This window comes from Erinaceus europaeus, chromosome 17 (assembly GCF_950295315.1).
Source record: "Erinaceus europaeus chromosome 17, mEriEur2.1, whole genome shotgun sequence".
Classification (NCBI taxonomy): Eukaryota; Metazoa; Chordata; class Mammalia; order Eulipotyphla; family Erinaceidae; genus Erinaceus; species Erinaceus europaeus.
In genome coordinates, this window is record NC_080178.1 from 73151917 (window position 1) to 73176936 (window position 25020).

The window sequence follows — 25020 nt, forward strand, 5'->3', positions numbered from 1 at the left end:
CCACTGAATGTTGGGAGACTTTTTCTGTGCATTTTTGTTTCTCCAGTGAAAATAATGAGTGCTTATTAAATATAAGCAAAAAAGACTATTGAATAGACTAGGAAACTATAATTTTAGCCTTATTCTTATTGAGATGCAGTTTTTCTTTAAAACTTAATCTGATTAGAATAAAATACTAAGTATTAACATAAAAAAGACCTCCTAGTTTCTTTTTTCTAAGTATGGTGGAAAACGACACTAAATTTTGCTCTTTGTTGCTAACAACCATTTCAACTCATTCTTAAAACTATGAGTATGCCCCACATAAATCTCTAATAAATTGAAGATTCTAGAAGAGCTAAGTGTCAATAACTCAACTACAAAAAAAATTCATTTTATTAAATGTGAAAGCAAAACAGATACATCTATTTAAATATTTTTACATATTTATAGATAAAACAAAGACAAATAATTTATCAAAAATTACAAGTTGAAAGAATAGCACTATTTTGAAACAGCCAATAAAATATCTGAAAATACCACATTTTATCCATAATTAGTGAATATTGTCTTTAAAAAAGTAGTTTGCATTTCCTTGTGAAAAATATAGAAGTTTTTTTTTTTTTAGATGCCTGTCAGAATTGTTCAGGAACAGTTCATCTGTTCAGACAATGTGCCGTCTTTATTGAGAATGCCGGCTTTTTCCAAAGGGCTTTTAAAACTACCTGTGTTTTCCTTGGGCTGAGGCAAACTCTGAATCTTCACTGATAGACCAACAGAAACACAAATAAACCAGAGCTAGCATTTTGGGTTGTTTTTCTTCATACTGAGCGAAGGACTTTCTCCTTAGCTGGGTGGAAGACCATGGTGTACTGTGTCGTCCAGTCTACCGCACAGGGCTTCACTAAGCCAAAGCAGCCACACCGAAAGAAGTCTGCAAGGTTCTGTGTGAACCCAAGGCTGCCAAGAAAGGGACAGAACACATCTTATCACAGTTCCTGTTCAGCTCCTGACATTCATTCAAATATAAACATTCACTGAGAATCAACAATGTACAAGGTCTTTTGAAGCTCCTGCCGAAGTCCAGAGGTGAATCAGATAGTTTTCCTGTGTTAATGGACTCTTAAAAACGGAATCCCAGCATCATTCTGAGTCTGAATTCCTATTCTGAGACCCTGACAACTCTGCAGCAACTTAGTTGGCTTTGGGTTCCCCATTCATTGACATGGTTACTACTGTCTTTCATTTTCTTCCCATTTCCACTACCATAATTTAGACTTTGATTATCTCAAAAGTCAGATAAACTACAACTAACAAGATGGGTTAAAAAAAAAAAAAAGAGCCATCTAAAATGAGCTTTCCAAATGATGCTGTTTCAGTTTATTCTACTTCATAGTTTACATTAGAGACTGATACATACTTACACATATGCCTTTCTATCCATAACTCCTGACCACCCAGTCAAAACTCCTGTCTGTGGCAGCTTTTTGTTGTCCTTGACTTTTGAAGGTTTTACAGTGATTCACCTTGATGTATGCTGTTTTGATTCATGAATTTGGGTATACTTTGCTTCCTGGACAACTATATTCTGGATATTCCCCAAGTCTGGAAATTTTTCAGCTATCATTTCCTTGATTATGTTCTCTGCTCCTTATTCTCTCTCTTCTCCTTCTAGAATTTCAATAACTTTGATGTTTGCCTTCTTAGTGAAGTCTACTTCTCACAGAGCTGCTTCATTTTTCCTAAGCTTTTTTTCTTCATCTTCTTTGAATTCAGAGTGTGTTCACTTTGCCCCTTAGTCCTGATATTCTCTATTCTCTATGTCTACTTCCTGGGCTTGTCACTGAGCCTGCAATGCTCAAAGTGTCTCTCAGCCTGGCATCTCTACAAGTTTTCTTTTGTGTGTTCCATTTCTTTAGTGAGGATCTCTTTAAATAAATTTTTTTATTATCTTTATTTATTAGATAGAGACAGCCAGAAATTGAGAGGGAAGGGACTGATAGAGAGCAAGAAAGACACCTACTTTACCACTCATAAAGCTTTCCCCCTGTAGGTGGGAACCAAGGGCTCAAATCTGGGTCCTTGTGCATTGAAACATACATTCAACCAGATGCACCACCACCTGACTCCATGAGGAACTCTTTAAGATCCAGAATCTCTGTCTGAAGCTGTTTCATTAGTATTAGTATTAGTTTTTAATTTCCTAAATTGCCCTCACAATGAATTTTCTAAACTCTTTCTCTGGCAAATTTTCTAGTCCTATAGTTTCCTAGAATTCTTCTGTCGACTTTAGTTCTGTAGTCTCAGCTGTAGTTTTAAATGGAGTAGTAATATATCACCTGTGTTTGCACATTTATGTGGCTTTTGTTGTTGAGCCAGCAGGTGGCAAGGTGGCTACAGCTTTTTTTTATGTTAGTAGCAGGAGGGGTGACGTTCTTTTGAATGGTGCCCTGGTTTAGTGCTTGGCTTCCTGTATCAACACCTGTGAGGCAGGGTCCACTTGGAGTGCTGTGGCTTGTACTCAGCCCTTGAAAGCCAGCAGTGTAAAAGCACTTTTCCAGATCAAGGTGGGCTTTTCCCTACCTGTGCCTCTATCTTTCCAGTTTCTGTGGCTCACCCTTGAGAGAGGCAGACTCAGTAAATTATCTTTGCATGGCTCAGTCAGATATTTGCTACCTTACATCTCTGCCACATGGGAATCCTTATGAGCAGTTCAGCACTCTCATTCCCATGAGATGTTCCCTAGGGGTAGGGGTTAAGGGCCCAGAGTTACTGTAGAGCTGAGTGGTATGCTGGCCAAGTTGGCTCTGGCATCTGACAAGCGAGTAAATGAGTCTTTGGCCCCGGTATACATTCCCTCACCCTCTCTTTGCTTTGCTGGCTACAAGAATAGGCCCACCTTTAGGCAAAGATATTTCTTCTAGAACTTCAAGTGTAGTCTAATGAGATTTGGTGCGCTTTTTTGTTATGTCTTTTTTTTTTTCTTTGCCTCCAGGGTTATCACTAGCGTTCAGTGCCTACAAACCCACTGCCTCTGGAGACCATTTTTTTCCATTTTGTTACCCTTGTTGCAGTTATTATTACTATTGTTGTTATTAATGTAGTTGTTGTTGGATAGGACAGAGAGAAGTCGAGAGAGGAGGGGAAGACAGAGATAGGGAGAGAAAGGTAAGACACCTACAGACCTGCTTTACCACTTGTGAAGTGACCCCCGCCCCCCGTAGGTGGGGAGCCAGGGGCTCGAACCGGGATCCTTACGCTGGTCCTTGTGCTTTGTGCCATGTGCACTTAACCCGCTGTGCTACTGCCCAGCTCCCTTGTTATGCTTTCTTTTTTTTTTTTATTATCTTTTTTGATTGGATAGAGACAGTCAGAAATCGAGAGAGAAGGGATAGAGAGGGTGAGAGACAGAGAGACACCTGCAGCACTGCTTAAACCACTTGTGAAGCTTTCCCCCTGCAGGTGGGGACTGGGGGTTTGAACCCAGGTCCTTGTGCATTGTAACATGTGCGCTCAACCAGGTGTGCCACCACCTGGCCCCTTTGTTATGCTTTCTGATTGTAATGAGGAGCAGGGTTTGAGATTGCTAGACTACCATGGCCACACTTGCAGAAGTCTCCAATTAAAACTCCTTAAAGATACTCCTCTGTCCAGAGGCTCAAATCCAAATTCCTCATCTTTGTATTCAAGACCCTTTATAGTAAAATCTTTCAACTGACTCCTCAGGTGTTAGCTCCCCAAACTTATCTTTATAATCCTCTGCTACAGCACATTGTTATGATTATAATTGCATGAGTTTTTTTCCTATCCTGGAGTCCATACTCTGCACCCTTTTCTCTTATGCATTTAAGTCACACCAGTTTTTTTTTTTTTTTAAGTCACACCAATTCTAAGGCCCAGGTCAAGTTCCATTTCCCTTTCAGAACTTTCCTAACTGTAAGTGGCCTATATATTTTCTATCCATGAGATTCTGGGATACTGCTTTTTATTCTAGTTACTAGAACTTTCATTTCTGTGTGTGTGTGTGTGTGTGTGTCCCATTTTTTCAAGTCATTATACGCATCACAATAGGAGGATTGCACTGCTTTTGCCATTTAGTGACAACTGTAAGGAATGTGGTTCCTGGCCTCAGAAGCAGAAAGAAGACTGCGTAGATTGGAGACGGCAGTAATGGGGAGTATAATGGACCTTTACAGGGTGCAGCTCAAGAGCTGCTCAGAAAGTAAAAGCCACTTAGGGTGGGCAAGCAATGCCATACTGTGCTTTAGGCAAGACTTTGGAAGTTAGGTTCAAACGTCTTTAGTATTTCCCTCTTTTGCTCCCCCCCTTTTAGCTTGTGTTCAGATATTCACCAATTCACAACCACACCCGACTCTCTCCTCTCTTTTTATTCTAATTCTTGTCAGGGTGTACTGTGCCCTTCCTTCCATTTCTATCATGACCTGCACCACATCTTTCAAGGCTCGGCTTAAAACTTCACCTTTAGCACAAAGTCATTCTTTGGAGGAGTAAATATTTATTCTTCAACTGCCACTTTGAAATAACCATCGTAAGATTAATACTAGTTTTACTCTCCTTCATGTTAGCTATCTTTTCCTAATTAAGTCAGTGTTTCTCATCTCTGAACTCATCACTGTCATACTCCAGGCTCTGATTTCCTAGTCTAACAGCCTAACAGTTTCATCTTGTACCATGAGTGTGCTTTAAAATAGACTGTTTGTGAGATATACACTGGCATTCAAACCCCTAGAGGGCTCTGGGTCACCTCTACAGCACTCCCAAGCTTCCAAGACCCCAAAATATGTGACAGGAAGATAAGCTTCAAAACTAGATCATTCATATCATAAGATGACAGTCTTTTCACAAACAGTTTCAACTGAGGACAAGTTTTACGTAATCAGTATTCTGGAAGTGAATAGATCCCAAACCTGAAAACCTAGGTTTCTCTGTGACATCCGTGGACACATTAAATATGGGGGCTAAAAGAATTATTGGTGCTAGAAGTCAAGATGGACATCTTGGCCATGCTCACCACCTACTGTGTTCTGCAGAGTCCTATGAGGCTACCTTTCTCAGCCACATGAGTAACTACTGCACGGTGACTTGATGCCAGCAACATACAACCTTGTGACAGTATAGCTATGTTGGCATAACTTCACAGTCACTTATGATTTGTGCCCAGTCCAGTACAACGAATCTCCAATTCTTATTAACTTGGGACTCATGGCATTATCACTCACCTCCTGTCACCAAGGCTTCCAGGAAAGTAGAGGCTACCAGGAAGCAAGAGAGCAATATGGTCTTAGGTAGTGGCACTAGGCTGGGAATCCAGTGGCTAAGTTCACATCTTGCACAGATTTACGGTTCAGCATGTATCACACTTACTTGTACGGTGTCCTTCTGAGGGAGAATGGCTGCTTTGTATGCCTACTCTGTTTTAGCAAGCTGCTTCTCTCATGGGAGGTAAGGCCCAGAAAAGCGATCTGAAAAAGAAGGTTAGATGGCGCGTGAAAACACTACTCCATGACACCCAGTAGGTCACCAGACACTGCCAAACATTCAGTACTACCCTGAAGACTGTATTATCCAGTGTTCTCACCAAGAATCCGAGGGACAGCAAAGATTTAGAAGCTCTAAAGTAGACTTGCCTGTGTAAATATAGTAGATGGGCATTTGGGGAAGGGGTCAATTGTCTGGTTTTTATTAATCTTCTAGAAAGCAAAGCAAAAACTCAGAATCACAAAACAATTGATTTATTAATGCAAGTCACAGCTTATGGCCAAGTTTAGATTCTAAATACATTCAGTACAAAACTTACATACTAGTAAAACCATGTAAGGTCAATGCCAATACTTTTTTTAAAAAAATATTTATTTATTTATTCCCTTTAGTTGCCCTTGTTGTTTTATTGTTGTAATTATTGTTGATGTTGCTGTTGTTGGATAAGACAGAGAGAAATGGAGAGAGGAGGGGAAGACAGAAAGGGGGAGAGAAAGACAGACACCTGCAGATCTCCTTCACCGCTTGTGAAGCGACGCCCCTGCAGGTGGGGAGCTGGGGACTCCTTATTTCTGTCCTTGCACCACATGCGCTTAACCCACTGCACTATTGCCTGACTCCCAATGCCAATACTTTTATCTGAACTTTTGTATTCATGTCTTAATCTCACTTAAAAGGGTCAAATGAAAAAGTTAATAATTTGAAGGACATTTACATTTAGAACTGGGAAGACAGCATAACAATTTTTACAAAAGATCTTCGTGCCTGAGACTCAGTGGTCCCATGTTCAATCTCTGGTACCACCATAAGCCAAAGTTGAACAGTGCTCTGGCCCAAAGAATTAAATAAAAATTAAAATAAAACTTAAGTCATATATTTGAGGGGAGAATAAGATTTAAGGTCATTAAAAACTCTCAAATCATCAAAGCCACTACTTCTTCTTCTAGCGTTTGCCAAAGCCACTACTAATCAGAGTTATCTCACTTAATTCTCAAAACAACCTGTTTAAGGTTGTGAAAAATATGAGAGGTAGCAGACACTTGTAGACATAACATAGCTGGTCCAAGATCACATAGCTTAGAAAATGACAGAACTCGAACTAAGACTTCCAATAAATATGAGAATAAAACCCATGGTCCTAGCTAGCAATGCTCAGTTTCACTTGCTAAAGCCAACCACAGCTCACCAGAAAATTTGTAAGTAACTAGACTATTCTGTTTAGAAAAGACAACTTTACTCTAAAAATTCTTGTATTTGAAAACCATCTAAAATTGAAGTCCATTTTTCTTTCTTAGAAAGTACATACTAGCCTTTTTTTTTTAAATGAAGGATATCAGTCTCATATACTTGAACTTGTTCTGAGAGTTCACATAAGATTACAACTGATGTCTCAAAATCTGGGTTCTGCTTTAAACTCTACCTGTTACTAACAACAGAGCTATACACAACATATTCTTAGGTTTAGCTTTCTCATCCATTAGATGGAGACACTATTTTAGCAGTGTTTACCTCAAATGTGTTTGAGGGCACAGTGTGTAAGTGCAAGTGCTTCAGAATATGTGAAACATATATAAATATCAGGTACTATAAATGACAATGTTAATAATAATCTGTCAATAATCATTCTTAATTAGTGTATAGATGTCAGAGGGACAGGAAAATAGGACAAATGCTCAAGAACCTAACTTTAGTTAGTGCTGCTAGCTTAATTCCTTTACCCCTTTTAATTCTTATAATTGTTGCAGAATCTGTATTCTATGTAAAAGTGCAGTTTTTTTTTTTTTGCTTTTGCTGAGCGATACTCTAGTCATCTGAGGTTCTACAGTAATTGGCTGATCGTGGCTGTACATTCCAGAATGGCTGACTACAGCAATGACAGACATTAAGTTATGCTCAGGGATGAAGGAAGGCATCTCTGTAAAATCGGAAGGTGAGTACTGCTTGGGAACTTGAACTTTCTAATGGTCATGACATTTTCTAGAGAAGTAATTACCGTGCCCTTTGGTTAGTGGTGTATCTGTCATTTCTTCCCTACTCCTCTCCACCTAAGCATTATGTAGTAATGATAACAAACAGGGTTGGGAAATGAGGGAAGATAATCATTTCACATTTGCACATTTTTTTTAGTTTATATCATGTTTTCACACATCATATAATTAGCCTTGAATGATGAGAAAATCCTTTGACTAGGACTGTCAGAAGACCTAAGTCTAGTTGTAATTTTGCTGTTCACCAATGATCTTTTAGCAATTCAAATCACCTCTGTATACTTCTAATTGAGAAATAAAGACATAAGATTTAATAGCTTATGAAGTCAATACTAACAATGAACTTTTGGAGCACCTTTTGAGAGCAAACAGTCTTTACTATCTTCATTTCACAGACAAAGAAACTGAAATTCAAGAATCAAATGGCATGCCGAGATCCACGGACTGAGTGACAGAGGTAGGACTATTGGGATGTTGGAAAAGTCATATATGTGTGTGTGTGTGTGTGTGTGTGTGTGTGTGTGTGTGTGTGTGTGTGTGTGTATATATATATATATATATATATATATATATAGTAGAAAAGACACAGCATGACTTTTCTGACAAGCCAATAGCATCTAAGTCTTCTGATTCAAAATTCAAGTCTTTTTACCTTCAAGCAAAGAATTATAAATTTCACTTAGAGGCATTCTAAGGGAAAAAAAAATACCTGGAAGAGCTGATTGAATAACAGAAACGTTGACCAGGAGAAATGGAAGGCTGCTAGCATGAAAATATATAAAACCCAAGGGGAGCAGGCCACTATCTGATTGAGGTAGGTCCAAAGTCCATCTTCTCTGAACGTTGTGGTACAATGAATTGACCAATCTAGGAATTCACAAAAGTGGGATTCATTATTTACACTGCTATTAAAGTTATGGTAATATCTCACCAGTAGTTGACAGTGAAGGAATAAAAGCAAAAAAAGGCCCACAGAATCATCACTGACTGGAAATAAATTGTTCAAGGATTCAATAGCTGAGTAAATATTTAATAAATATCTGTCCCAGGAAATTATCTATCTTATCCATATTACAGAAAATATGGGTCTATTTCAGATCTGAACATAAACTTTTATTAAGGGTTCAGATCAATATGTCATAACTGGGGTAACAAGAAATCCTAATAAGCACTTAGATATCACTGGAATGCAATCTAACAGTATGAAGTTACAGGGTGTATTTCTACACTGGTATCTCAATTTATCCTGCAGAGGAAGAAAAGACAGGTAAAGGAGTTTACAGGATATCCACTCCTAGGAAATGAATAGAAAGCAAAACTCACATGGTCATGGTACAGGTGTTCCCCATGGACATCTATTATTTATTTATTTATTTATTTATTTAATTTATAAAAAGGAAACACTGGCAAAACCATTGGATAAGAGGGGTACAACTCCACACAATTCCTACCACCAGAACTCTGTATCCCATCTCCTCCCTTGATAGCTTTCCTATTGTTTAACCCTCTATTTTATATATCAATTGAAGAAAGAAGGCTTCACTACAGCCTTCATAATCCTAACCCCTTAACCATGCAACTAATAGTAAGAGCAAGGAGCAAACAGATCTTCAAGATTATATAATTTCTTTTTCCTGGGGCTGTATAACTCTTGTCTAGCTTTTTCCAGATATGAAGGAGACAGAAGCGGATAGAGAGATACCAAAGCTTCCCCCAGTGTTGCTGGGGCTGAGTTCAAGCCTGGGTGGTGCACCCGGTAAAGTCTGGTGAGTTATTTTGTTATCCCATCAACTTTATATAAAGTCAATGGTTCTTATGGCTACCATGACTACTCATAAATGGCAAGTTACTTTTGAAGTGAAAATTCTATAGATTTGCACCTTAAAAGGAGTTTCCTAAATGCCTCTGTCAATAATAAGCAGTTTCTGACATTTTCCCAAGGAAGCACTAAAGAGATTATGTTATGGCACAGAGCAAAAGAAAAAACAAAAACTATAACCTTACTATCTCCACTGCACCACCTCCCAGGCTTAAATGTCTTTTAAAAATTTTTATTTTCCCTTTTGTTGCCCTTTTTTTTTTTATTGTTGTTGTAGTTATTATTGTTGTTATTGATGTCATCATTGTTAGATAGGACAGAGAAATGGGGAGAGGAGGGGGAGACAGAGAGGAGGAGAGAAAGACAGACACCTGCAGACCTGTTTCATTGCCTGTTAAGTGACACCCTGCAGGTGGGGAGCTGGGGGCTCAAACTGGGATCCTTGTGCCGGTCCTTGCGCTTCATGCCATGTGTGCTTAACCTGCTGTGCTACCACCCAACTCCCTAAATACATCTTTGTTTACTTTCTGAGAGAGGAAGAGAGAGGGAGAGGGAGAGAGAGGAACAGAGCTTCCCTCTGGTACCTGTGATGCCTGATTTAGAATATGACCTTACTATCAACTGCATTAGTCAAAAAAAAAAAAAATGTTCCTTTTTGAGTTTCATTTGATTCATTCCCAACCATCTTTCATGACTATATTCCAGAAGCATTCCAAGAGAAAATCAAGGTAATGAGTTGGAGAAAACCACACTCTCTCTAGAGTTTCTCATTCTCAGCAAAGAAAGATGCATCTTGTCCACCTGACATGACAAAAATAAATAAATAAATTAAAAGAATTTCCAACAGCAGGCAAAGAGTAAAACTGATGAGTAGGAAAGAATGGCTAAAGTTTGTGGATTTCTCCTACTCCCTTCTCAGTTTCTTAAATAACACAGCATGGCTTCATACTGAAATTTTCACAGGGCCAATTTTGAATTTAATGTCAGAGAGAGTTGTGAATGGTCATGAACACTATCTTATTCAATTTCCCATTCTAACAGGTACTGCTAATAAATTCTTACCAGGTAGTCACTGGTTATAGACAGGGAATGTTTACTATTCCAAGTCAACCATTTTCATCTTTAGGTAGCTCTGACAGCTACAAAGTTCTCTGTAATACTGAATTCTTCCCCTTTAGGATGCTAACACTTTGTATTGCTTACTGTCCAGCTTAAAATAGATCGCACAAAAATAAATAGGATGGAGGATGTATAGAGCCAAAGTAGCTGCAATGGGATTAGTGAAGAGACAGGAATAGTAGGACTCTGGTAGTAGAAGTGTTAATGGCAAAAAAAGGTGAGATGGCAATGAAGCCTCCTTTAAACAATAGAGTAGGAATCAAATTTTTCTGTCTACAAAATGATAAATGGCATGATGTCCTCATTCGGTGTAAAGAGACAGTGTCAGAATATAAATGGGCTAAAAGTAACAATGTGTTCAGCTAATCTACACAGCTGGAAATGGATGTAAGGTGGGAATGTTCCTAAGAAACAAAACATAAAAACTAGTGCAGTCAGAGAATAAAGACTAAAGAGATAATGTTTATTATAAGAAAGCAACATGGAAAGATATAATGTGATGGAAAATTACTTCTGCTCTTATCAATGGTCCTGTTAGACATGGATATACATAGCAAACAAAGGTGACTATTTTTAGTGAAGAGGGAAGGACAGGAGTAGTGTAGAATTTGGCTCTCTCTCCAGGATCAGGTGCAAGGGACAAGTTGGCCCATCGGCTAGTTTAAAAAGGTTGCTCCCTCCCAGAGGGACAGAAAATGGGAAAGCTATCAGGGGAGAGGATGGGATATGGAGATTGGGTGGTGGGAATTGTGTGGAGTTGTACCCTTCCTACCCTATGGTTTTGTTAATTTTTCCTTTCTTAAATAAAAAATAAATTTAAAAAAAAAAGGTTTTTACAGGACTATGCTTTATTGTCAGTCCTTAAAAGGCAGCTCTTTCAGCAGAAACAAAACACTTTAAAAAAAAATGAAAAAAAATTTTTTAAATATTTATTTATTCTCTTTTGTTGCCCTTGTCTTTTAATTATTGTAGTTATTGTTGTTGTTGCTGTTGGATAGGACAGAGAGAAATGGAGAGAGGAGGGGAAGACAGAGAGGGGGAGAGAAAGATAGACACCTGCAGACCTGCTTCACCGCTTGTGAAGTGACTCCCCTGCAGGTGGGGAGACAGGGGCTCGAACCTGGATCCTTGCGCTGGTCCTTGCGCTTTGCGCCATGTGCACTTAACCTGCTGTGCTAACACCCGGCTCCCAGAAAAAAACTTATTTCTGACACCACAGGACATACTCTCAAGCACTTTTAAAATTTCAGTGCTCAGGATTACTGAGTCTTCTACTAGAACTGAGATCAGAGACCGCAACCTTCTGATTATTAGATCCATTTCAGACAGTGGTGGTTATAGAAAGCTACAAAAGCATTTCATAATTATTAGTTATTCAGGTAGAAAAGGGAATGACAAGGCAAACAAAACCTTCTCCCAGGTTATGGGAGGGTAAAAGGAAATTATTTAAAATAGACAGTAATGAAAACCTCTATAAATGAAATCCCAAACAAAAATTTGTAAAAATGGATGTTTCTAAGGAGGGGAACTGGGAGGCTGGAGAAAGGCACTGGAGAAATTTTCTTTTCTTTTTTTGTCTCCAGGGTTATTGCTGGGGTTTGGTGCCTGCACTACAAATCCACTGCTCCTGGTGGCCATTTTTTTTGTTGTTGTTGATGTTGGATAAGACAGAGAGAAATCGAGAGAGGAGGGGAAGACACCTGCAGACCTGCTCCACTGACTGTGAAGTGAGCCCCCTGGAGAGAGGGAGCTGGGCTCAAACTGGGATCCTTGTGCTGGTCCTTGTGCTTCATACTATGTGCACTTAACCCAGTGCACCACTGCCCATCCCCCAAGAAATTTTCTTTTAAAAATTAAAATTTAAACTAAAGAAAGTCAAGGTAGGAATGGCAGGGAGAGAAGCAAGAGGGGACAGGGAGGGTGAGGTAGGACTTGTAATGCAAAGAGAAAAAACAATTTTAAAATAATCTTTCTCTAAATCATTTCAGATTTTAACCCAAGCAACAAACAAGTATTCTAATACCAAAATCTAGGATTGGAACATGAATCTAACAAGGGTAGATAAAAACATAATCAATGGAAGTGCTCCCAAAGCCTTAAAAGTAAGTAACAAATAGGGAGTCGGGCGGTAGCGCAACGGGTTAAGCACACAAGGTGCAAAGCGCAAAGACCGGTAAGGATCCCAGTTCGAGCCCCCAGCTCCCCACCTGCAGGGGAGTCACTTAACAGGTGGTGAAGCAGGTCTGCAGGTGTCTGTCTGTCTGTCTGTCTCTCTCTCTTTCCCTCCTCTCTCCATTTCTCTCAGTCCTATCCAACGACGACATCAACAGTAACTACAATAAAAAAAAAAACAAGAGGAACAAAAAGGAAAATAAATATTAAAAAAAGAAAAAAAAACAAGTAACAAAGTAAAAACGAATAAACAAACTTTTAAGTGCTGTAGTTTACTACCAGCAATAAATACTCATTTCAAGGTTTAAAAGTACAGCCATGCAATTCTTTCTTTCTTTCTTTTTCACCAAAGCACTGCTCAGCTCTGGCTTATGGTGGTGTGGGGGATTGAACTTGGGACTTCAGAACCTCAGGCATGACAGTCTCTTTGCATAACCATTATGCAATCTCCCCCATTGGAGGCAAGCACTTCTTAAGAGCTAACCAAACTCTTTGTTTTGATTTAAATCCTGTTTTTAGTTGATCACTATAGAATAGTTAGATGTGGTTCTTTTACACTGCTATTGAATTTTTTCTTTCTCAGGGATGTAGATTAAGAGATCTAATATTTTCTTTTAAGTTTTTTATTTCTAAGCTTTCAATGACTTTACAGTTTTCTTTCCAGTTCTAAGTTGTATCTTTATCAAATGATACATAGTTTCAAAGTTTTGTTCTTTTTTTAAAAAAATTATTTCTATTTATTAGATAGAGACTGCCAGAAATCAAGAGGATATAGGGAGATAAAGAGGGAAAGAGACCCGTAGCACTGCTTCACCACTCACAAAGCTTTCCCCCTGCAGGTAGGGCTTGAACCTGAGCCTTGCACATTATAACATGTGTTCAAGTAGGTGTGCCAGAATCTAGCCCCTAAAATTTTGTTCCTTAAGTACAGTGTTCACTTTAGCCCTGCCCCAACCTCTCTGTCACCAACCTTTTCCATCTAGTTTATTTACTTATTACTTTCTTGCTTTGTATTTGAGCAGCTGAATTTTCCTCCACTGCCATCGAAGTGAGGAGGAGGAGAAATTACTCACTTTAGAGTATAACCTTTACCACAGTACTGGAGACTAATCTCTTCTAATGTTTCTTCTAATTTCCTGTTGCCTCCCAAACATGGCTGAGTCTCAGGTACATTCATTTTTTATTAGGGGTATGGTTGATAGTTATCCAACACGAATATGCTATTAAAGAGTTAAAAGTATATGTACGTGTGAGTTTGCTGTAAGAAAAATATACTTACAATTGAAAGAGTCATATATAATCCAGTCACACAAGATGGAGAGAAACAATAAGAAGAATATGTAATAGTGATGGTTGCCAAAACCTTTATCAAAAAGAACATAATACTTTGTTACAATGATTTTCCAGATCAAGACCTTATTAACTAATCACTTTACGGTCAAAAGTATTTTATCAAAGTAAAAAAAAAAAAAAAAACAGGCTGCTGTTTTGTCTTTAATTATCATTATAAAAATCAAATAGCTCTAATATATTCCAATTATTCATGCTAACTATGCAACTAAAGTTTACTCACTACTTACCTAAAAGAAGGTACTTTTTAATTTTATTATTTCTTTTGAGTAGAGAGAGACAGAAGTTGAGAGGGAAGGGGGTGACATGACAAAGGGACACCTGCAACCCTGTTCCACTGCTTATGAAGCTTCTCCCCCTGCAGGTGGGGACTGTAGGCTTGAATCTAGGTCCTTAGGCACTATAATGTGTGTACTCAACCAAGTGACCTCCACCCAGCCCCTAAAGAAGATACTTCCTTTGATAGAAACAAGTTTACTAAACATCTACAACACTAGCAAGGCCAGTACTGTATTGAAGAGAGGGGGGTTGGCAGGATATGGAGCAAATCATACTGTGCCTCTTCCTTCCTGCCAATTAATATGTTTACTTAGGTTCAGCCTCTGACCTGATCAGAGGAACACAGAAAACAAAACCAGGGGACAGCACTGAACAGTTACACTGCAGGAGACTGCACATAGTGAAAAAAGAAATATCTATAGTAGCACAGAAGGAGCGAGGGTGCCAGGCAGTGACATCCCCCTCTTGTATGCACTGCCCTCATGACACAGGAGATGGGACACAATAAAGGCAACCTCATAGTTGTGCACTAAAGATCAAACGGGATAGCACATAAGAAAATGTTTTATAAATGCTAAGATGATATACAAGTGATGTTATTATCAAAAGTTTTCTAAAAACTGTAACATGAAGCTGATTCTCTGACAAGGAAAAGCTATGAAGGGGGTTCCTTAGATGCCCTTCCTCTTCCTTTATGAGTCACACACATAACTAAATATATGTTGAAGTGAAAATTTCTCACCTATGCACCGTCCAGTCCATAGGCAGTGCTGATCATACCGAGCCACACAGGAGTTGCACACATGGCAGTGGAGTGACCTTAATGGCTTCCTTATCTGAGTGAGAAATTAACAGAGATCCAGGTTAAAAAAAAAAAAAAAAAAATCAGTGTCTCAAAGTGGCAACAAGTCAAGCTTATTTCTGTGCAAATCTAAGCCAGTCATCAATTAATTTATAGAACTGGAAAGTCCTGTTAATGTTTACTTCCATGTAATTATTTTGACTGGGTCAGCACTAGAGGGTATTTGAATTCCATAGTTTATTCAATGGACTAAGCAGAAATGAGACAGTTTCAACAAAGTAGAATGAACACAGGACTAAAAAAAAAAAAAAAAAAAAAAAAGGAACCCTGAATTATATTTCTGACTATAGCAACAATGTAGGGGAAGTTATTTCTTTTCTTTTTAAAAAATATTTATTTATTCCCTTTTGTTGCCCTTGTTGAGGGGAAGTTATTTCTTTCTCTCAAGGCCTTGATTTCTCAGTCCCAAAATGAAAGATTTCACTTGTCTTTAGGGTCACTGTATGTATGCCTCTATCTCAAAGTTAGTTCTAATATATGCTTCCTGGCAGGGAAAAATAATTAAAACATACTATAGACCCTTATATAAAGCGATTTAACTATAACCAACTTCAAGAAGTTATAAACATCTTTCTTCCATATGTTTAAGGCAAAACTGAAAGTAACATAAAATTAGAATATGGTATAAACAAAGGCATACAAATATGCTATGAGGATTTGACAAATGCTTAAATGAGCAATATAATTTGTTTTCACAATACATATTTTAAAATATTTAAAGACTCACTCACAAGGCATGATGTACAAAATGTTCTGAAGTCTAAACAGCCAGTCTCTGCGAGAGTGATGATATTCTGAAAGACATGTTTGTCCTTATAACTCTGCGTTATTGGGGGCTGAACAGTGTACCATTATACTGTACTCACTGTCTTCCTCCTCGATGTGGTGGCTAGAAAAACAGTTTGGAATCATTGCCACCAACTGAATCTGTGCTTGAAATAATGTGACTTCTCAAGGCTGAGCTTTCAACCATAGCCACTAAATTAGAATGCACACAAAACACCCTACCCTCTTCTCTCTCCCAGTTATAGTATGCTAGAGAAAAAAATGCATACACACAAATACACTCATAAAAAATAAACAAAGACCACTGGTATGTATCAGAACTGATAAGCACCAAGGTGTAGGTCTTTTAGGAATATTGTTAAGTAACAGAGGAGAAAACACCCTCCCAACCTCTAAACTTTCACAACCAATGAGAGACATGCAATGTTGTCTGACACCTTCACAATTAAGGAAGAAAAGGGTAGCTCCTCAGTTAATTAGAAGTAGGACTCCCTGGGGCTCTGTCTAGTTACCTTCCATGTCTTAAGTAGGGGGGTGGGGAAATTAAGCCAAATGATCACTAAGTGTCATTATAAAGACGGAGAAAAAGATATCTTCTCACAGAAATCACATCTCAGAAAAGTCTGAGTGGAACTTTAAAAGAAAACAGAAATATTCTAAAGCCTTTCACTTAAAAGACTGACAAATGAAGTATGCCAGTAGATAAATCTCATCTTTGCTGACTTAATCATCTACACCTCAATTAGGTACCAGGCAGGATCTATTAGGTATCAGGCAGTAAAGGTGCAGTCATGACAACCACTAGAATGGCTATGACCTTCTGAAGTTTACACATCATCCTGTTAAAAACAAACAGCAGCATTGCAAAGAAAGCTCACTGTCTTCCTTTCTTCTTCAGAAGATTTAGTGAATCCTGGATCAGTTGCCCAAGTTTTGTAGAAGAAGTAGAGGAAGCCCATTAAGCTGAGAATAAAAGCGAAGTAGGCAGGGGTGCCTGCTAAATGTTAAATCCAAGTTAAGGAATGTATCAAATTTCAACAGAAAATAGCATAATTATGATATAAGCAAATTTTATCATTTGTGCCTAAGAACCTCTCTCCTTTGCATTCTATTCCATCTCCCACTTTATCTTTTTTTAAAAATTTCTTTATTGGGGAATTACTGTTTTACATTCGACAGTAAATACAATAGTTTGTACATGCATAACATTTCCCAGTTTTCCATATAACAATACAACCCCCACTAGGTCCTCTGTCATCCTTCTTGTATCTGTATTCTCCCCATCCAACTCACTCCAGAGTCTTTTACTTCGGTGCAACACACCAATTCCAGTTCAGGTTCTACTTGTGTTTTCTTTTATGATCTTGTTTTTCAACTTCTGCCTGAGAATGAGATCATCCCATATTCATCCTTCTGTTTCTGACTTATTTCACTTAACTCCCACTATCTTTATTACACACATCCCTGGTCCCATTCCATGTTGTAATCCTATAGTAATCTGTTCATGGCAGGCTAATAGTCTCTTTGCATTAACTGATAATCACAAAATATTAATAGGTACAGTTGCAAAATGTGAGGGATATCCACAAGAGTGAAAAACATTAAAGACCCAAATCAATCTCTAATGTAACTGTGGCTTGCCTATGAGCATCTAAAAATAGTTTCTGATCACTTTAACAAAACCATTCAACGGAACAATCACTTGGTTTAGTACTTGGGGAAAAAAACAATCCCTACTGGAAAATATAGTAATTAATCCTTGTAATTACATTAGGCCGAGTTAATTTAGAAACAAAGGAAACTACTCTCTCTCCTTGAAAACTGATAACAAACCAAGTATTATTTGAGAGGAGATATCATGGACAAGACAGAAAAAAATGTCTTAAGGATAAGCATAACTCATTCTGGAATGATTTTGAGGTGATACAAAGTCAACCTGGAACTGCCTTTAAAATTAATTTCAACCCGTAGCCTTCCACTCTGATTTTATTCATGAAAATGTTAATAATATTATCTATAAAATGCCAATTATGCGATGGAGAATGCAGTTCCCACTTTACTAACATCAGTGTCTTTCCAACAGCTAGGAAACAATGCATCTGAAGGTGAAGTATGCCACCTACTGGCTGACTGCCTCACCAGCACTGGGTTTGTATACATGCCTAGCTCAACAGGTTTACTAAGCTACACATTTAAGTGAAATATCCTATCCTGTCAGTTCTATCTTAAGATTCTATGTAACTTGATTACCCAACAATTTGTTTGGCTTTATATGTTAACTCTCTTTTCAGCCACCAGGTTCTAGATGCCAACCAGACTTCCATGATGCCAACCAGACTTCCGTGGACAGACAACCCCAACAATGTGTCCTGGAGTTCCGATTCCCCAGAACTCTGACCTACCAGGGAAAGAGAGAGGAAGGCTGGGAGTATGGATCCACCTGTCAACACCCATGTTCAGCAGGGAAGCAATTATAGAAGCCAGACCTTCCACCTTCTGCATCCCACAATAACTCTGGGTCCATACTCCCAGAGGGTTAAAGAATAGGAAAGCTATCAGGGGAGGGGATGGGATATGGAGTTTTGGTGGTGGGAATTGTGAATTGTGTAGAATTGTACCCCTCTTATCCTATGGTTTTATGTTTCCTTTTTATAAATAAAATAAGTATATATATTATATATATACACACACATATATATAAGATTATGTATAACTATATAGATCTATTCTTCTAATATAATGACATCTTTACAAATATTATAGTTTCTTTCTTTTTTTTCCCTACTACTCAGCTCCATCTTCACACTTCCGTTCAAGTGTCTTCTCAGTCTGATTTTGCCTAAAGGCCTTTTTTTAAAAAAAATTCTTTATTAGGGAATTAATGGTTTACAGTTGACAGTAAAATATAATAGTTTGTACATGTGTAACATTTCCACATAACAATACAACCCCCACTAGGTCCTTCTCAGCCATCATGTTCCAGGACCTGAACCCTAACCCTAACCCTAGTCTTTTACTTTGGTGCAATACAGCAACAAATATTACTGTTTCTAGTTAAACTCAGCCAAATAATAAATCCTGTGACTGAGCTATCAATCTACAGTAAGAGTCACATTTTTGTTCATTTCAACTCCACAAATTAAAAAAAAAAAAAAAACGGTATAAAAACTATCTAACATGTAAAATTTGAAATGGCATGAATTGCTCAAATTTTAAATACTCACCAAGAAATATTATTTATAAACTATCTTCATTCTCCTGCCTTATGAGTTAATAGATAAAAACACAAGCAATCTCTTCTCAACTATCCTAGGAATTACCAGTCTTTAAAATACAAGTAGATTTGCTGTTATTTCATGTACCCATTATTACTTCTAAATTATTTTATAGCCTGTAATGATGTCATACAAGCCTTCATTAAGTGGCAGTAATAAAACTAGTACTTAAAAAGTTGACCTTAAATCAGTAATTATGAAACAAAGGTTAAATGTAATAAAATCCCTTGAAAAAAATCAAATGGCTTCCCTGGTACACTGTAGCATTCATTTAGATTAAAGAAATCTAAAGAATATTAGAAGTAATATTTAGAAATAAAATGGATACTTACAACAAAAATATGGTACAATGAGGGTGGATGTATGCCCTCTGAGAATACATATGACCTCCTCATTTTATATTTATTCTTGTGAAAAGACATTCCTGAATTAAGTATATCACCTCTCCCATTTACTTAAAAAAAAAAAGCCATTACCAGGAGAGAAATAAAATACAAGTTAAAAAATATGCTTAGAGTTATATTTCTATCCAATATATTTTCTTCTTCTACAACTCTGTAAAGCAAAGTCATGACAGCTTCCTTGGAAGGGGTTAAAGGAGCCTGTAACAAGTTAAGAAGGTAAAGAGGAGGAGAAAATACCTCCTAACCAGTAAGATCTATACATGGCTAAAAACCAAGAAGTAATCTCAAGGTGGCCAGACTTGGTCAACCCAAAGACAACAATATATCCTTATGCTGAACGTGGCTGGGTCCTGCTCCTCTACATGAGTTTTATTTTATTTGCTTTGTCTTTTAATATGGGCTCTCATTCATGAGTCAGTCATGAAAGCTCCAAGTACACTACAATCATAATTAAAAAAAAAAAAAAAGGTCTAGGAGTCGGGCAATAGCGCAGCGGGTTAAGTGTACATGGTGCACATGGCGCAAAGCACAAGGACCAGCGTAAGGATCCCGGTTTGAGCCCCCAGCTCCCCACCTGCAGGGGAGTCACTTCACAAGTGGTGAAGCAGGTCTGCAGGTGTCTATCTTTCTCTCCCCCTCTGTCTTCCCCTCCTCTCTCTATTTCTCTCTGTCCTATCCAACAACGACATCAATAACAACAATGAACTACAACAATAAAAAAAAAGGGGCAACCGAAGGGGGGAAGAAAAGGAAGCAAAACAGGATAAAATAAGAACACATCCGAGAAAAGTTTAAATCAGAAGAACTATTTTCTGAAAAATGTTTCACACGTTTTAAGTAACTTTATTTTTTACCGTTATTGACAACCACTATCTTAAATAATAATACTGTGACTGAACAGTGTTAAGGAAGCCAACACTCTCCCTTACTATTCCTACCACACAGTCATTTTGATCAACAGAGAGTTAGTACTCAGCTGTAACTGCTGACCAAGTTGAAAGAACTATCTGACCTAAAAACAAATCAAAACAAAAAACCCAAAAACTCAAGGCAATATAACAAATTTTATGGATTCAAGGGAACAATGATTTACTCTATTGCTTCCTTCTTATGAGTAATCAGTACTAGACACTTAGCACTTTCACAGTACACTTTGAGATTATATCCAAAATTAAGTAGATTTTCAACATTAAACATCTTCAAGCAGAATCATTAAGTGAATACTTATGTGAGTTGCATTACCCGAATACCTTTTACTATTTAAATGTCTAACAATGGCATTACTATATTTAAAAAGCGAAATGAGGCTTGCATTTAAATTTAAAGATAAAGGATATCAGGACAGAATAAGATGAACCAAGTCATAAATATCCAAAAAATGGAACTTAGCAGAAAGACTGTTGGTAAGTATACCAAAGACTTATAGCCAACCAAGAACCTAAAAGAAAAAATAAACAATAGGCATTACAGAAAATAAGTATAATTCATATTAAGTTTATTCAGAATTTCTTTTAATATAATAATAATTCCTTTACATAGCAACAGTTTTCCCTTGAGTGCTTACTGTGTCACTTTCCTTGTGACAATATACCATCATCTTATTTTACACATGAGAAAACTGATGTATAAGAACTTTAAGATGAGGATATTTTAGTTCTTAAGCACATTATTATTGTATTCCCACTAACATATTTTCAATGAATCATTTTATTTCTGTTGAAATATCATTACTTGTATGTCTTAGTGTAACACTTTCAGTAACTCAAAAATGCAAAACTTCAAATACTTGGGGTGATTCCTCTTCACATTTAACACTTTTATCTGGAGACCAGCAGTATGTATTTGAAATATACTGATGTACACAACCTTAAATACGCTCATCCTACAACCATCTTAAGAAGCAGATACTTGACACTGACATGTATAAAGGTTGTGATTGCCTATAAACAACAGAATCCCTTTGTTAACATGTCACTTGAAGTTCATACATAACTTATTCAAATGATTACTATTGTAATTTCAAAAAAGCTGACTTTCATGTTAAAATAAAGTAAATCTATGCATAAATATAGTTTACTTGGATCTATTGTAAAATTTACACCAGGAAAATAATGATGGTTAAAGATGAATGTAAAGGGGTCCAAAATCCATAAAGTTAAAACAGGCACACAGATCATAAATATAATTATGATGAAATAGTATTTTAGAAGAACTAGATTCCAAATACCCAGTACCAAATATGCTGTCAGAATAGGTCAAGTAAGGCTAGGTAATCTCCAGAGTACGGCCTGTCTGAAATTCTACAGCACAAATGTGTTTGACCTAATTAAGTAGCACAGTGAATTATCTAATATCTAAGAGCCTATTGCTATGGCCTGCCTACTTCTAACAGGTGTCACATAACAGCCTGGGTCAATAAGCAACTATCCTTGAGCCAAATAATAGTAGCAGTTTGTAGCTACTTACTTCCATGAAATTTGAAGTTATAGAGCAGCATAGGAGAAAAAAAAAAAAAGCAGTATGGGTAAAATTACTATATTAATTTGTCTATTTGAATTGGGCCTATTATGCCAAGCCTAGCTTACAAAACTCCTAACTCACCTTCATCAAAAAGTTTCATACACATTTAGCTTCTAATAAAGCAAACAAAATGACAAAGCCCTTTATTCTAAGTGAGTAAATATTGCATCCCTCTGCTTTCCATTTAGAAAAAAACAAGACCTAATAAGCCAAATAAATAAAGAAATAGATAACCAAAAGTCATGATTGAGATCCTTGGTGACCTAGCTTAAAAATTTACTTGGGTATCAAGTCAATCCAATGACTGAAAAAATGAATATCTCTAAGTTATAAATTTTCATGTAGCTAACAGTTCTAAGCATCTTAAGATTTTTCAGGGAGGGAGTCGGGCTGTAGCGCAGCGGGTTAAGCGCAGGTGGTGCAAAGCACAAGGACCGGCATAAGGATCCTGGTTCGAACCCCGGCTCCCCACCTGCAGGGGAGTCGCTTCACAGGCGGTGAAGCAGGTCTGCAGGTGTCTATCTTTCTCTCCTCCTCTCTGTCTTCCCCTCCTCTCTCCATTTCTCTCTGTCCTATCCAACAACGACGACAACAACAATAATAACTATAACAATAAAACAACAAGGGCAACAAAAGGGAATAAATAAAATATTTAAAAAAAATTTTTTTCAGGGAACAACAAAATAGACCTCTTTAAAATATGCCTACTAGCTATCTACTAAATGGAGAACACCCCAACTCTTCATCTGCACTATTTCAGCCTTTAGGTCCATGATTGGTCAACAATTTGTTTGGCTTTGTATGTTAACACTTATCAGCCACCAGGTTCCAGATGCTAGCAGGATGCGAACAGACTTCCCTGGACAGACAACCCCACCAATGTGCCTTGGAGCTCAGCTTCCCCAGAACCCTTTCCCACTAGGGAAAGAGAGAGAGGCTGTGAGTATGGATCGACCTGTCAATGCCCATGTTCAGTGGGGAAGCAATTATAGAAGCCAGACCTTCAAGCTTCTGCATCCCACAAGGATCTTGGGTCCATACTCCCAGAGGGTTATAGAGTAGGAAAGCTATCAGTGGAGGGGTTGGTATATGGAGGTCTGGTGGTGGGAATTGTGCAAAGCTGTACACCTCTTATCCTATGGCTCTGTCAATGTTTCCTTTTTATAAATAAAAAAATTTTAAAAAAGAATAGGAAAGCTATCAGTGGAGGAGATGGTAAATGGAGGTCTGGTGGTAGGAACTGTGTGAAGCTGTACACCTCTTATCCTATGGTTTTGTCAATGTTTCCTTTTTATAAATAAAAATTTTTCAAAAAAAGGACTTTTCAGAAAATTTGAACTACTGTTTTATATTTAAATTTTAGTACATTTTCCAACAACTGTCCTGTCCTTTAGTAGCCAAATATTAAGAGTTTTCTAATAACCTGCTTTTTCTTACGACAAAAGCAGCTCATGGGGGGCTGGGCAGAAGCGCAGCGGGTTAAACGCACATAGCATGAAGCACAAGGACCCATGCAAAGATTCCAGGGGCTCCACGTGCGGGGGTGGGGGTGCTGGTGGTGGTGTCACTTCACAAGCGGTGAAGCAGGTCTACAGGTGTCTATCATTCTCTCCTCCTCTCTTTCTCCCCCTCCTCTCTCAATTTCTCTCTGTCCAACCCAAAAATCAAAACAATGGCCACAGGAGCAGTGGATTCACAGTTTCAACACAGAACACCAGCGATATGGAGGAAATGAAATGAAGTGAAATAAATAAAAAAGTAATCAAACAAAATCAGTTCATGCTTTTTTCAGAGTATAATAACTGGCCAGCAAAACATGTTTCCTTCCAGGTCCTTTTCTATGGATGGTCAACCTCACTTTTTTTTTTTCTTTCACTTAGTGAATACAAATGGTCAACAGGTGAGATAAGCTTCAGTGTAGTGGGGGCTGAGATTGAACCTGAGACACAAACATGGCAAAGCAACACACTATCCAAGTGAGCTATTTGCCAGCCCCAAGTTTCCTGGTTTTATGTTCCAGGACATAATGATTAACTGCTACAAAGAAAATAAATGAGGCTGACCTCACTAAGGAGGAGACTGTGGGGATGAGCTCTGAATGATGGTTTCAGTTACAAAAAAATGTCATAGTTGGAGCCAGGCAGCAGCACACACATTACAGTGCACAAGCACCCAGCTTCAAGCGCCCAACTCCCACCTGCAGGAAAAAAACTTCACAGTGCTGCAGATATCTCTCTCCTTCTCCACTCCCTCTCAATTTCTGTCTCTATTCAAAATAAATAAATATTAAAAATATTTTATAAACAACAAGAGATGATAGCAAAATACTTCAGACAATGACACAAGCAAGAGCCAAGATTCCAAGTGTGAATGAGTTCTGTTTTCTAGATATAGAAAGGAGGTTGGAGCACAGAGAAGGAAAGAGGGAGTGGGAATAAATGGAAGGGTATAGATTTTATGATAAGGAAGTGCCATTGCAGGGTTTTAGGCAGGGAGAAGAGACAGAAACTGGCCTGCTTTTCAAAATACCACCTGAGCTGCCAAGTGGAGATGAGTTATAGGGGGTAAGAGGTGAATACTGGGAACCAGTTAGTAGGTCTGGTGTGTGGAGCCTACCGAGAAGGCAGGAGCAGACTAATTGGAGGCAAAGCAGGAAGAACTTTGCAATGTTTGAAAATGTGGACAGTGGGGAAAGGGAAGAATGGAAGATGGCAGTTATGCATGGGGGGCACTAGATGCCATTTTATTGAGAAAGGGAAGACACAGGGGCATGGCATAACTATTGAGTAACTGTGTGCCAGGCGTAGTTCTAACCACTGTAAAAATACTAACCATAAAGGACTGTCACTTGGTCCCCATTTTATAGATTTTATAGATAAAGAAACTGAAGCACAGAGTGGCAAAGCAACTAATGCAAGGTCAAGACAGATAAGTGGTAAAGCTTAACTTGAAGCCAGTTAATCAAACT

The 25020-nt window shown here is 38.0% G+C and overlaps 1 protein-coding gene and 1 long non-coding RNA gene across 6 annotated transcripts in view; one reads left to right on the forward strand and one right to left on the reverse strand.

Moving 5' to 3' along the window:
* Positions 1-357: 357 nt before the first annotated feature.
* ZDHHC13 (zinc finger DHHC-type palmitoyltransferase 13) overlaps positions 358-25020 on the reverse strand; it is a 51465-nt gene continuing 26802 nt past the window's right edge. For 3 of the 4 annotated variants that reach the window (XM_060177054.1, XM_060177057.1, XM_060177056.1), the window contains 8 exons: positions 20868-20970; positions 16732-16854; positions 15799-15861; positions 14948-15041; positions 13856-13939; positions 8176-8333; positions 5365-5462; positions 358-939 (listed from right to left, as the gene is read on the reverse strand). In XM_060177054.1, coding sequence (XP_060033037.1) covers positions 801-939; positions 5365-5462; positions 8176-8333; positions 13856-13939; positions 14948-15041; positions 15799-15861; positions 16732-16854; positions 20868-20970 — 862 coding nt within the window. In that variant the 3' untranslated portion in view covers positions 358-800. The remainder of the gene's footprint in view (positions 940-5364; positions 5463-8175; positions 8334-13855; positions 13940-14947; positions 15042-15798; positions 15862-16731; positions 16855-20867; positions 20971-25020) is intronic. The other variant, XM_060177055.1, reaches the window with a different exon arrangement.
* LOC132533903 (uncharacterized) lies at positions 12076-19566 on the forward strand. Of its 2 annotated transcripts, XR_009545661.1 has the most exons (4): positions 12076-12131; positions 13599-13743; positions 17937-18001; positions 18145-19566. It is a non-coding gene; the product is annotated as an uncharacterized LOC132533903 (long non-coding RNA). The 2 variants fall into 2 exon arrangements; XR_009545660.1 differs by lacking the exon at positions 12076-12131 and having other exon boundaries at positions 13530-13743.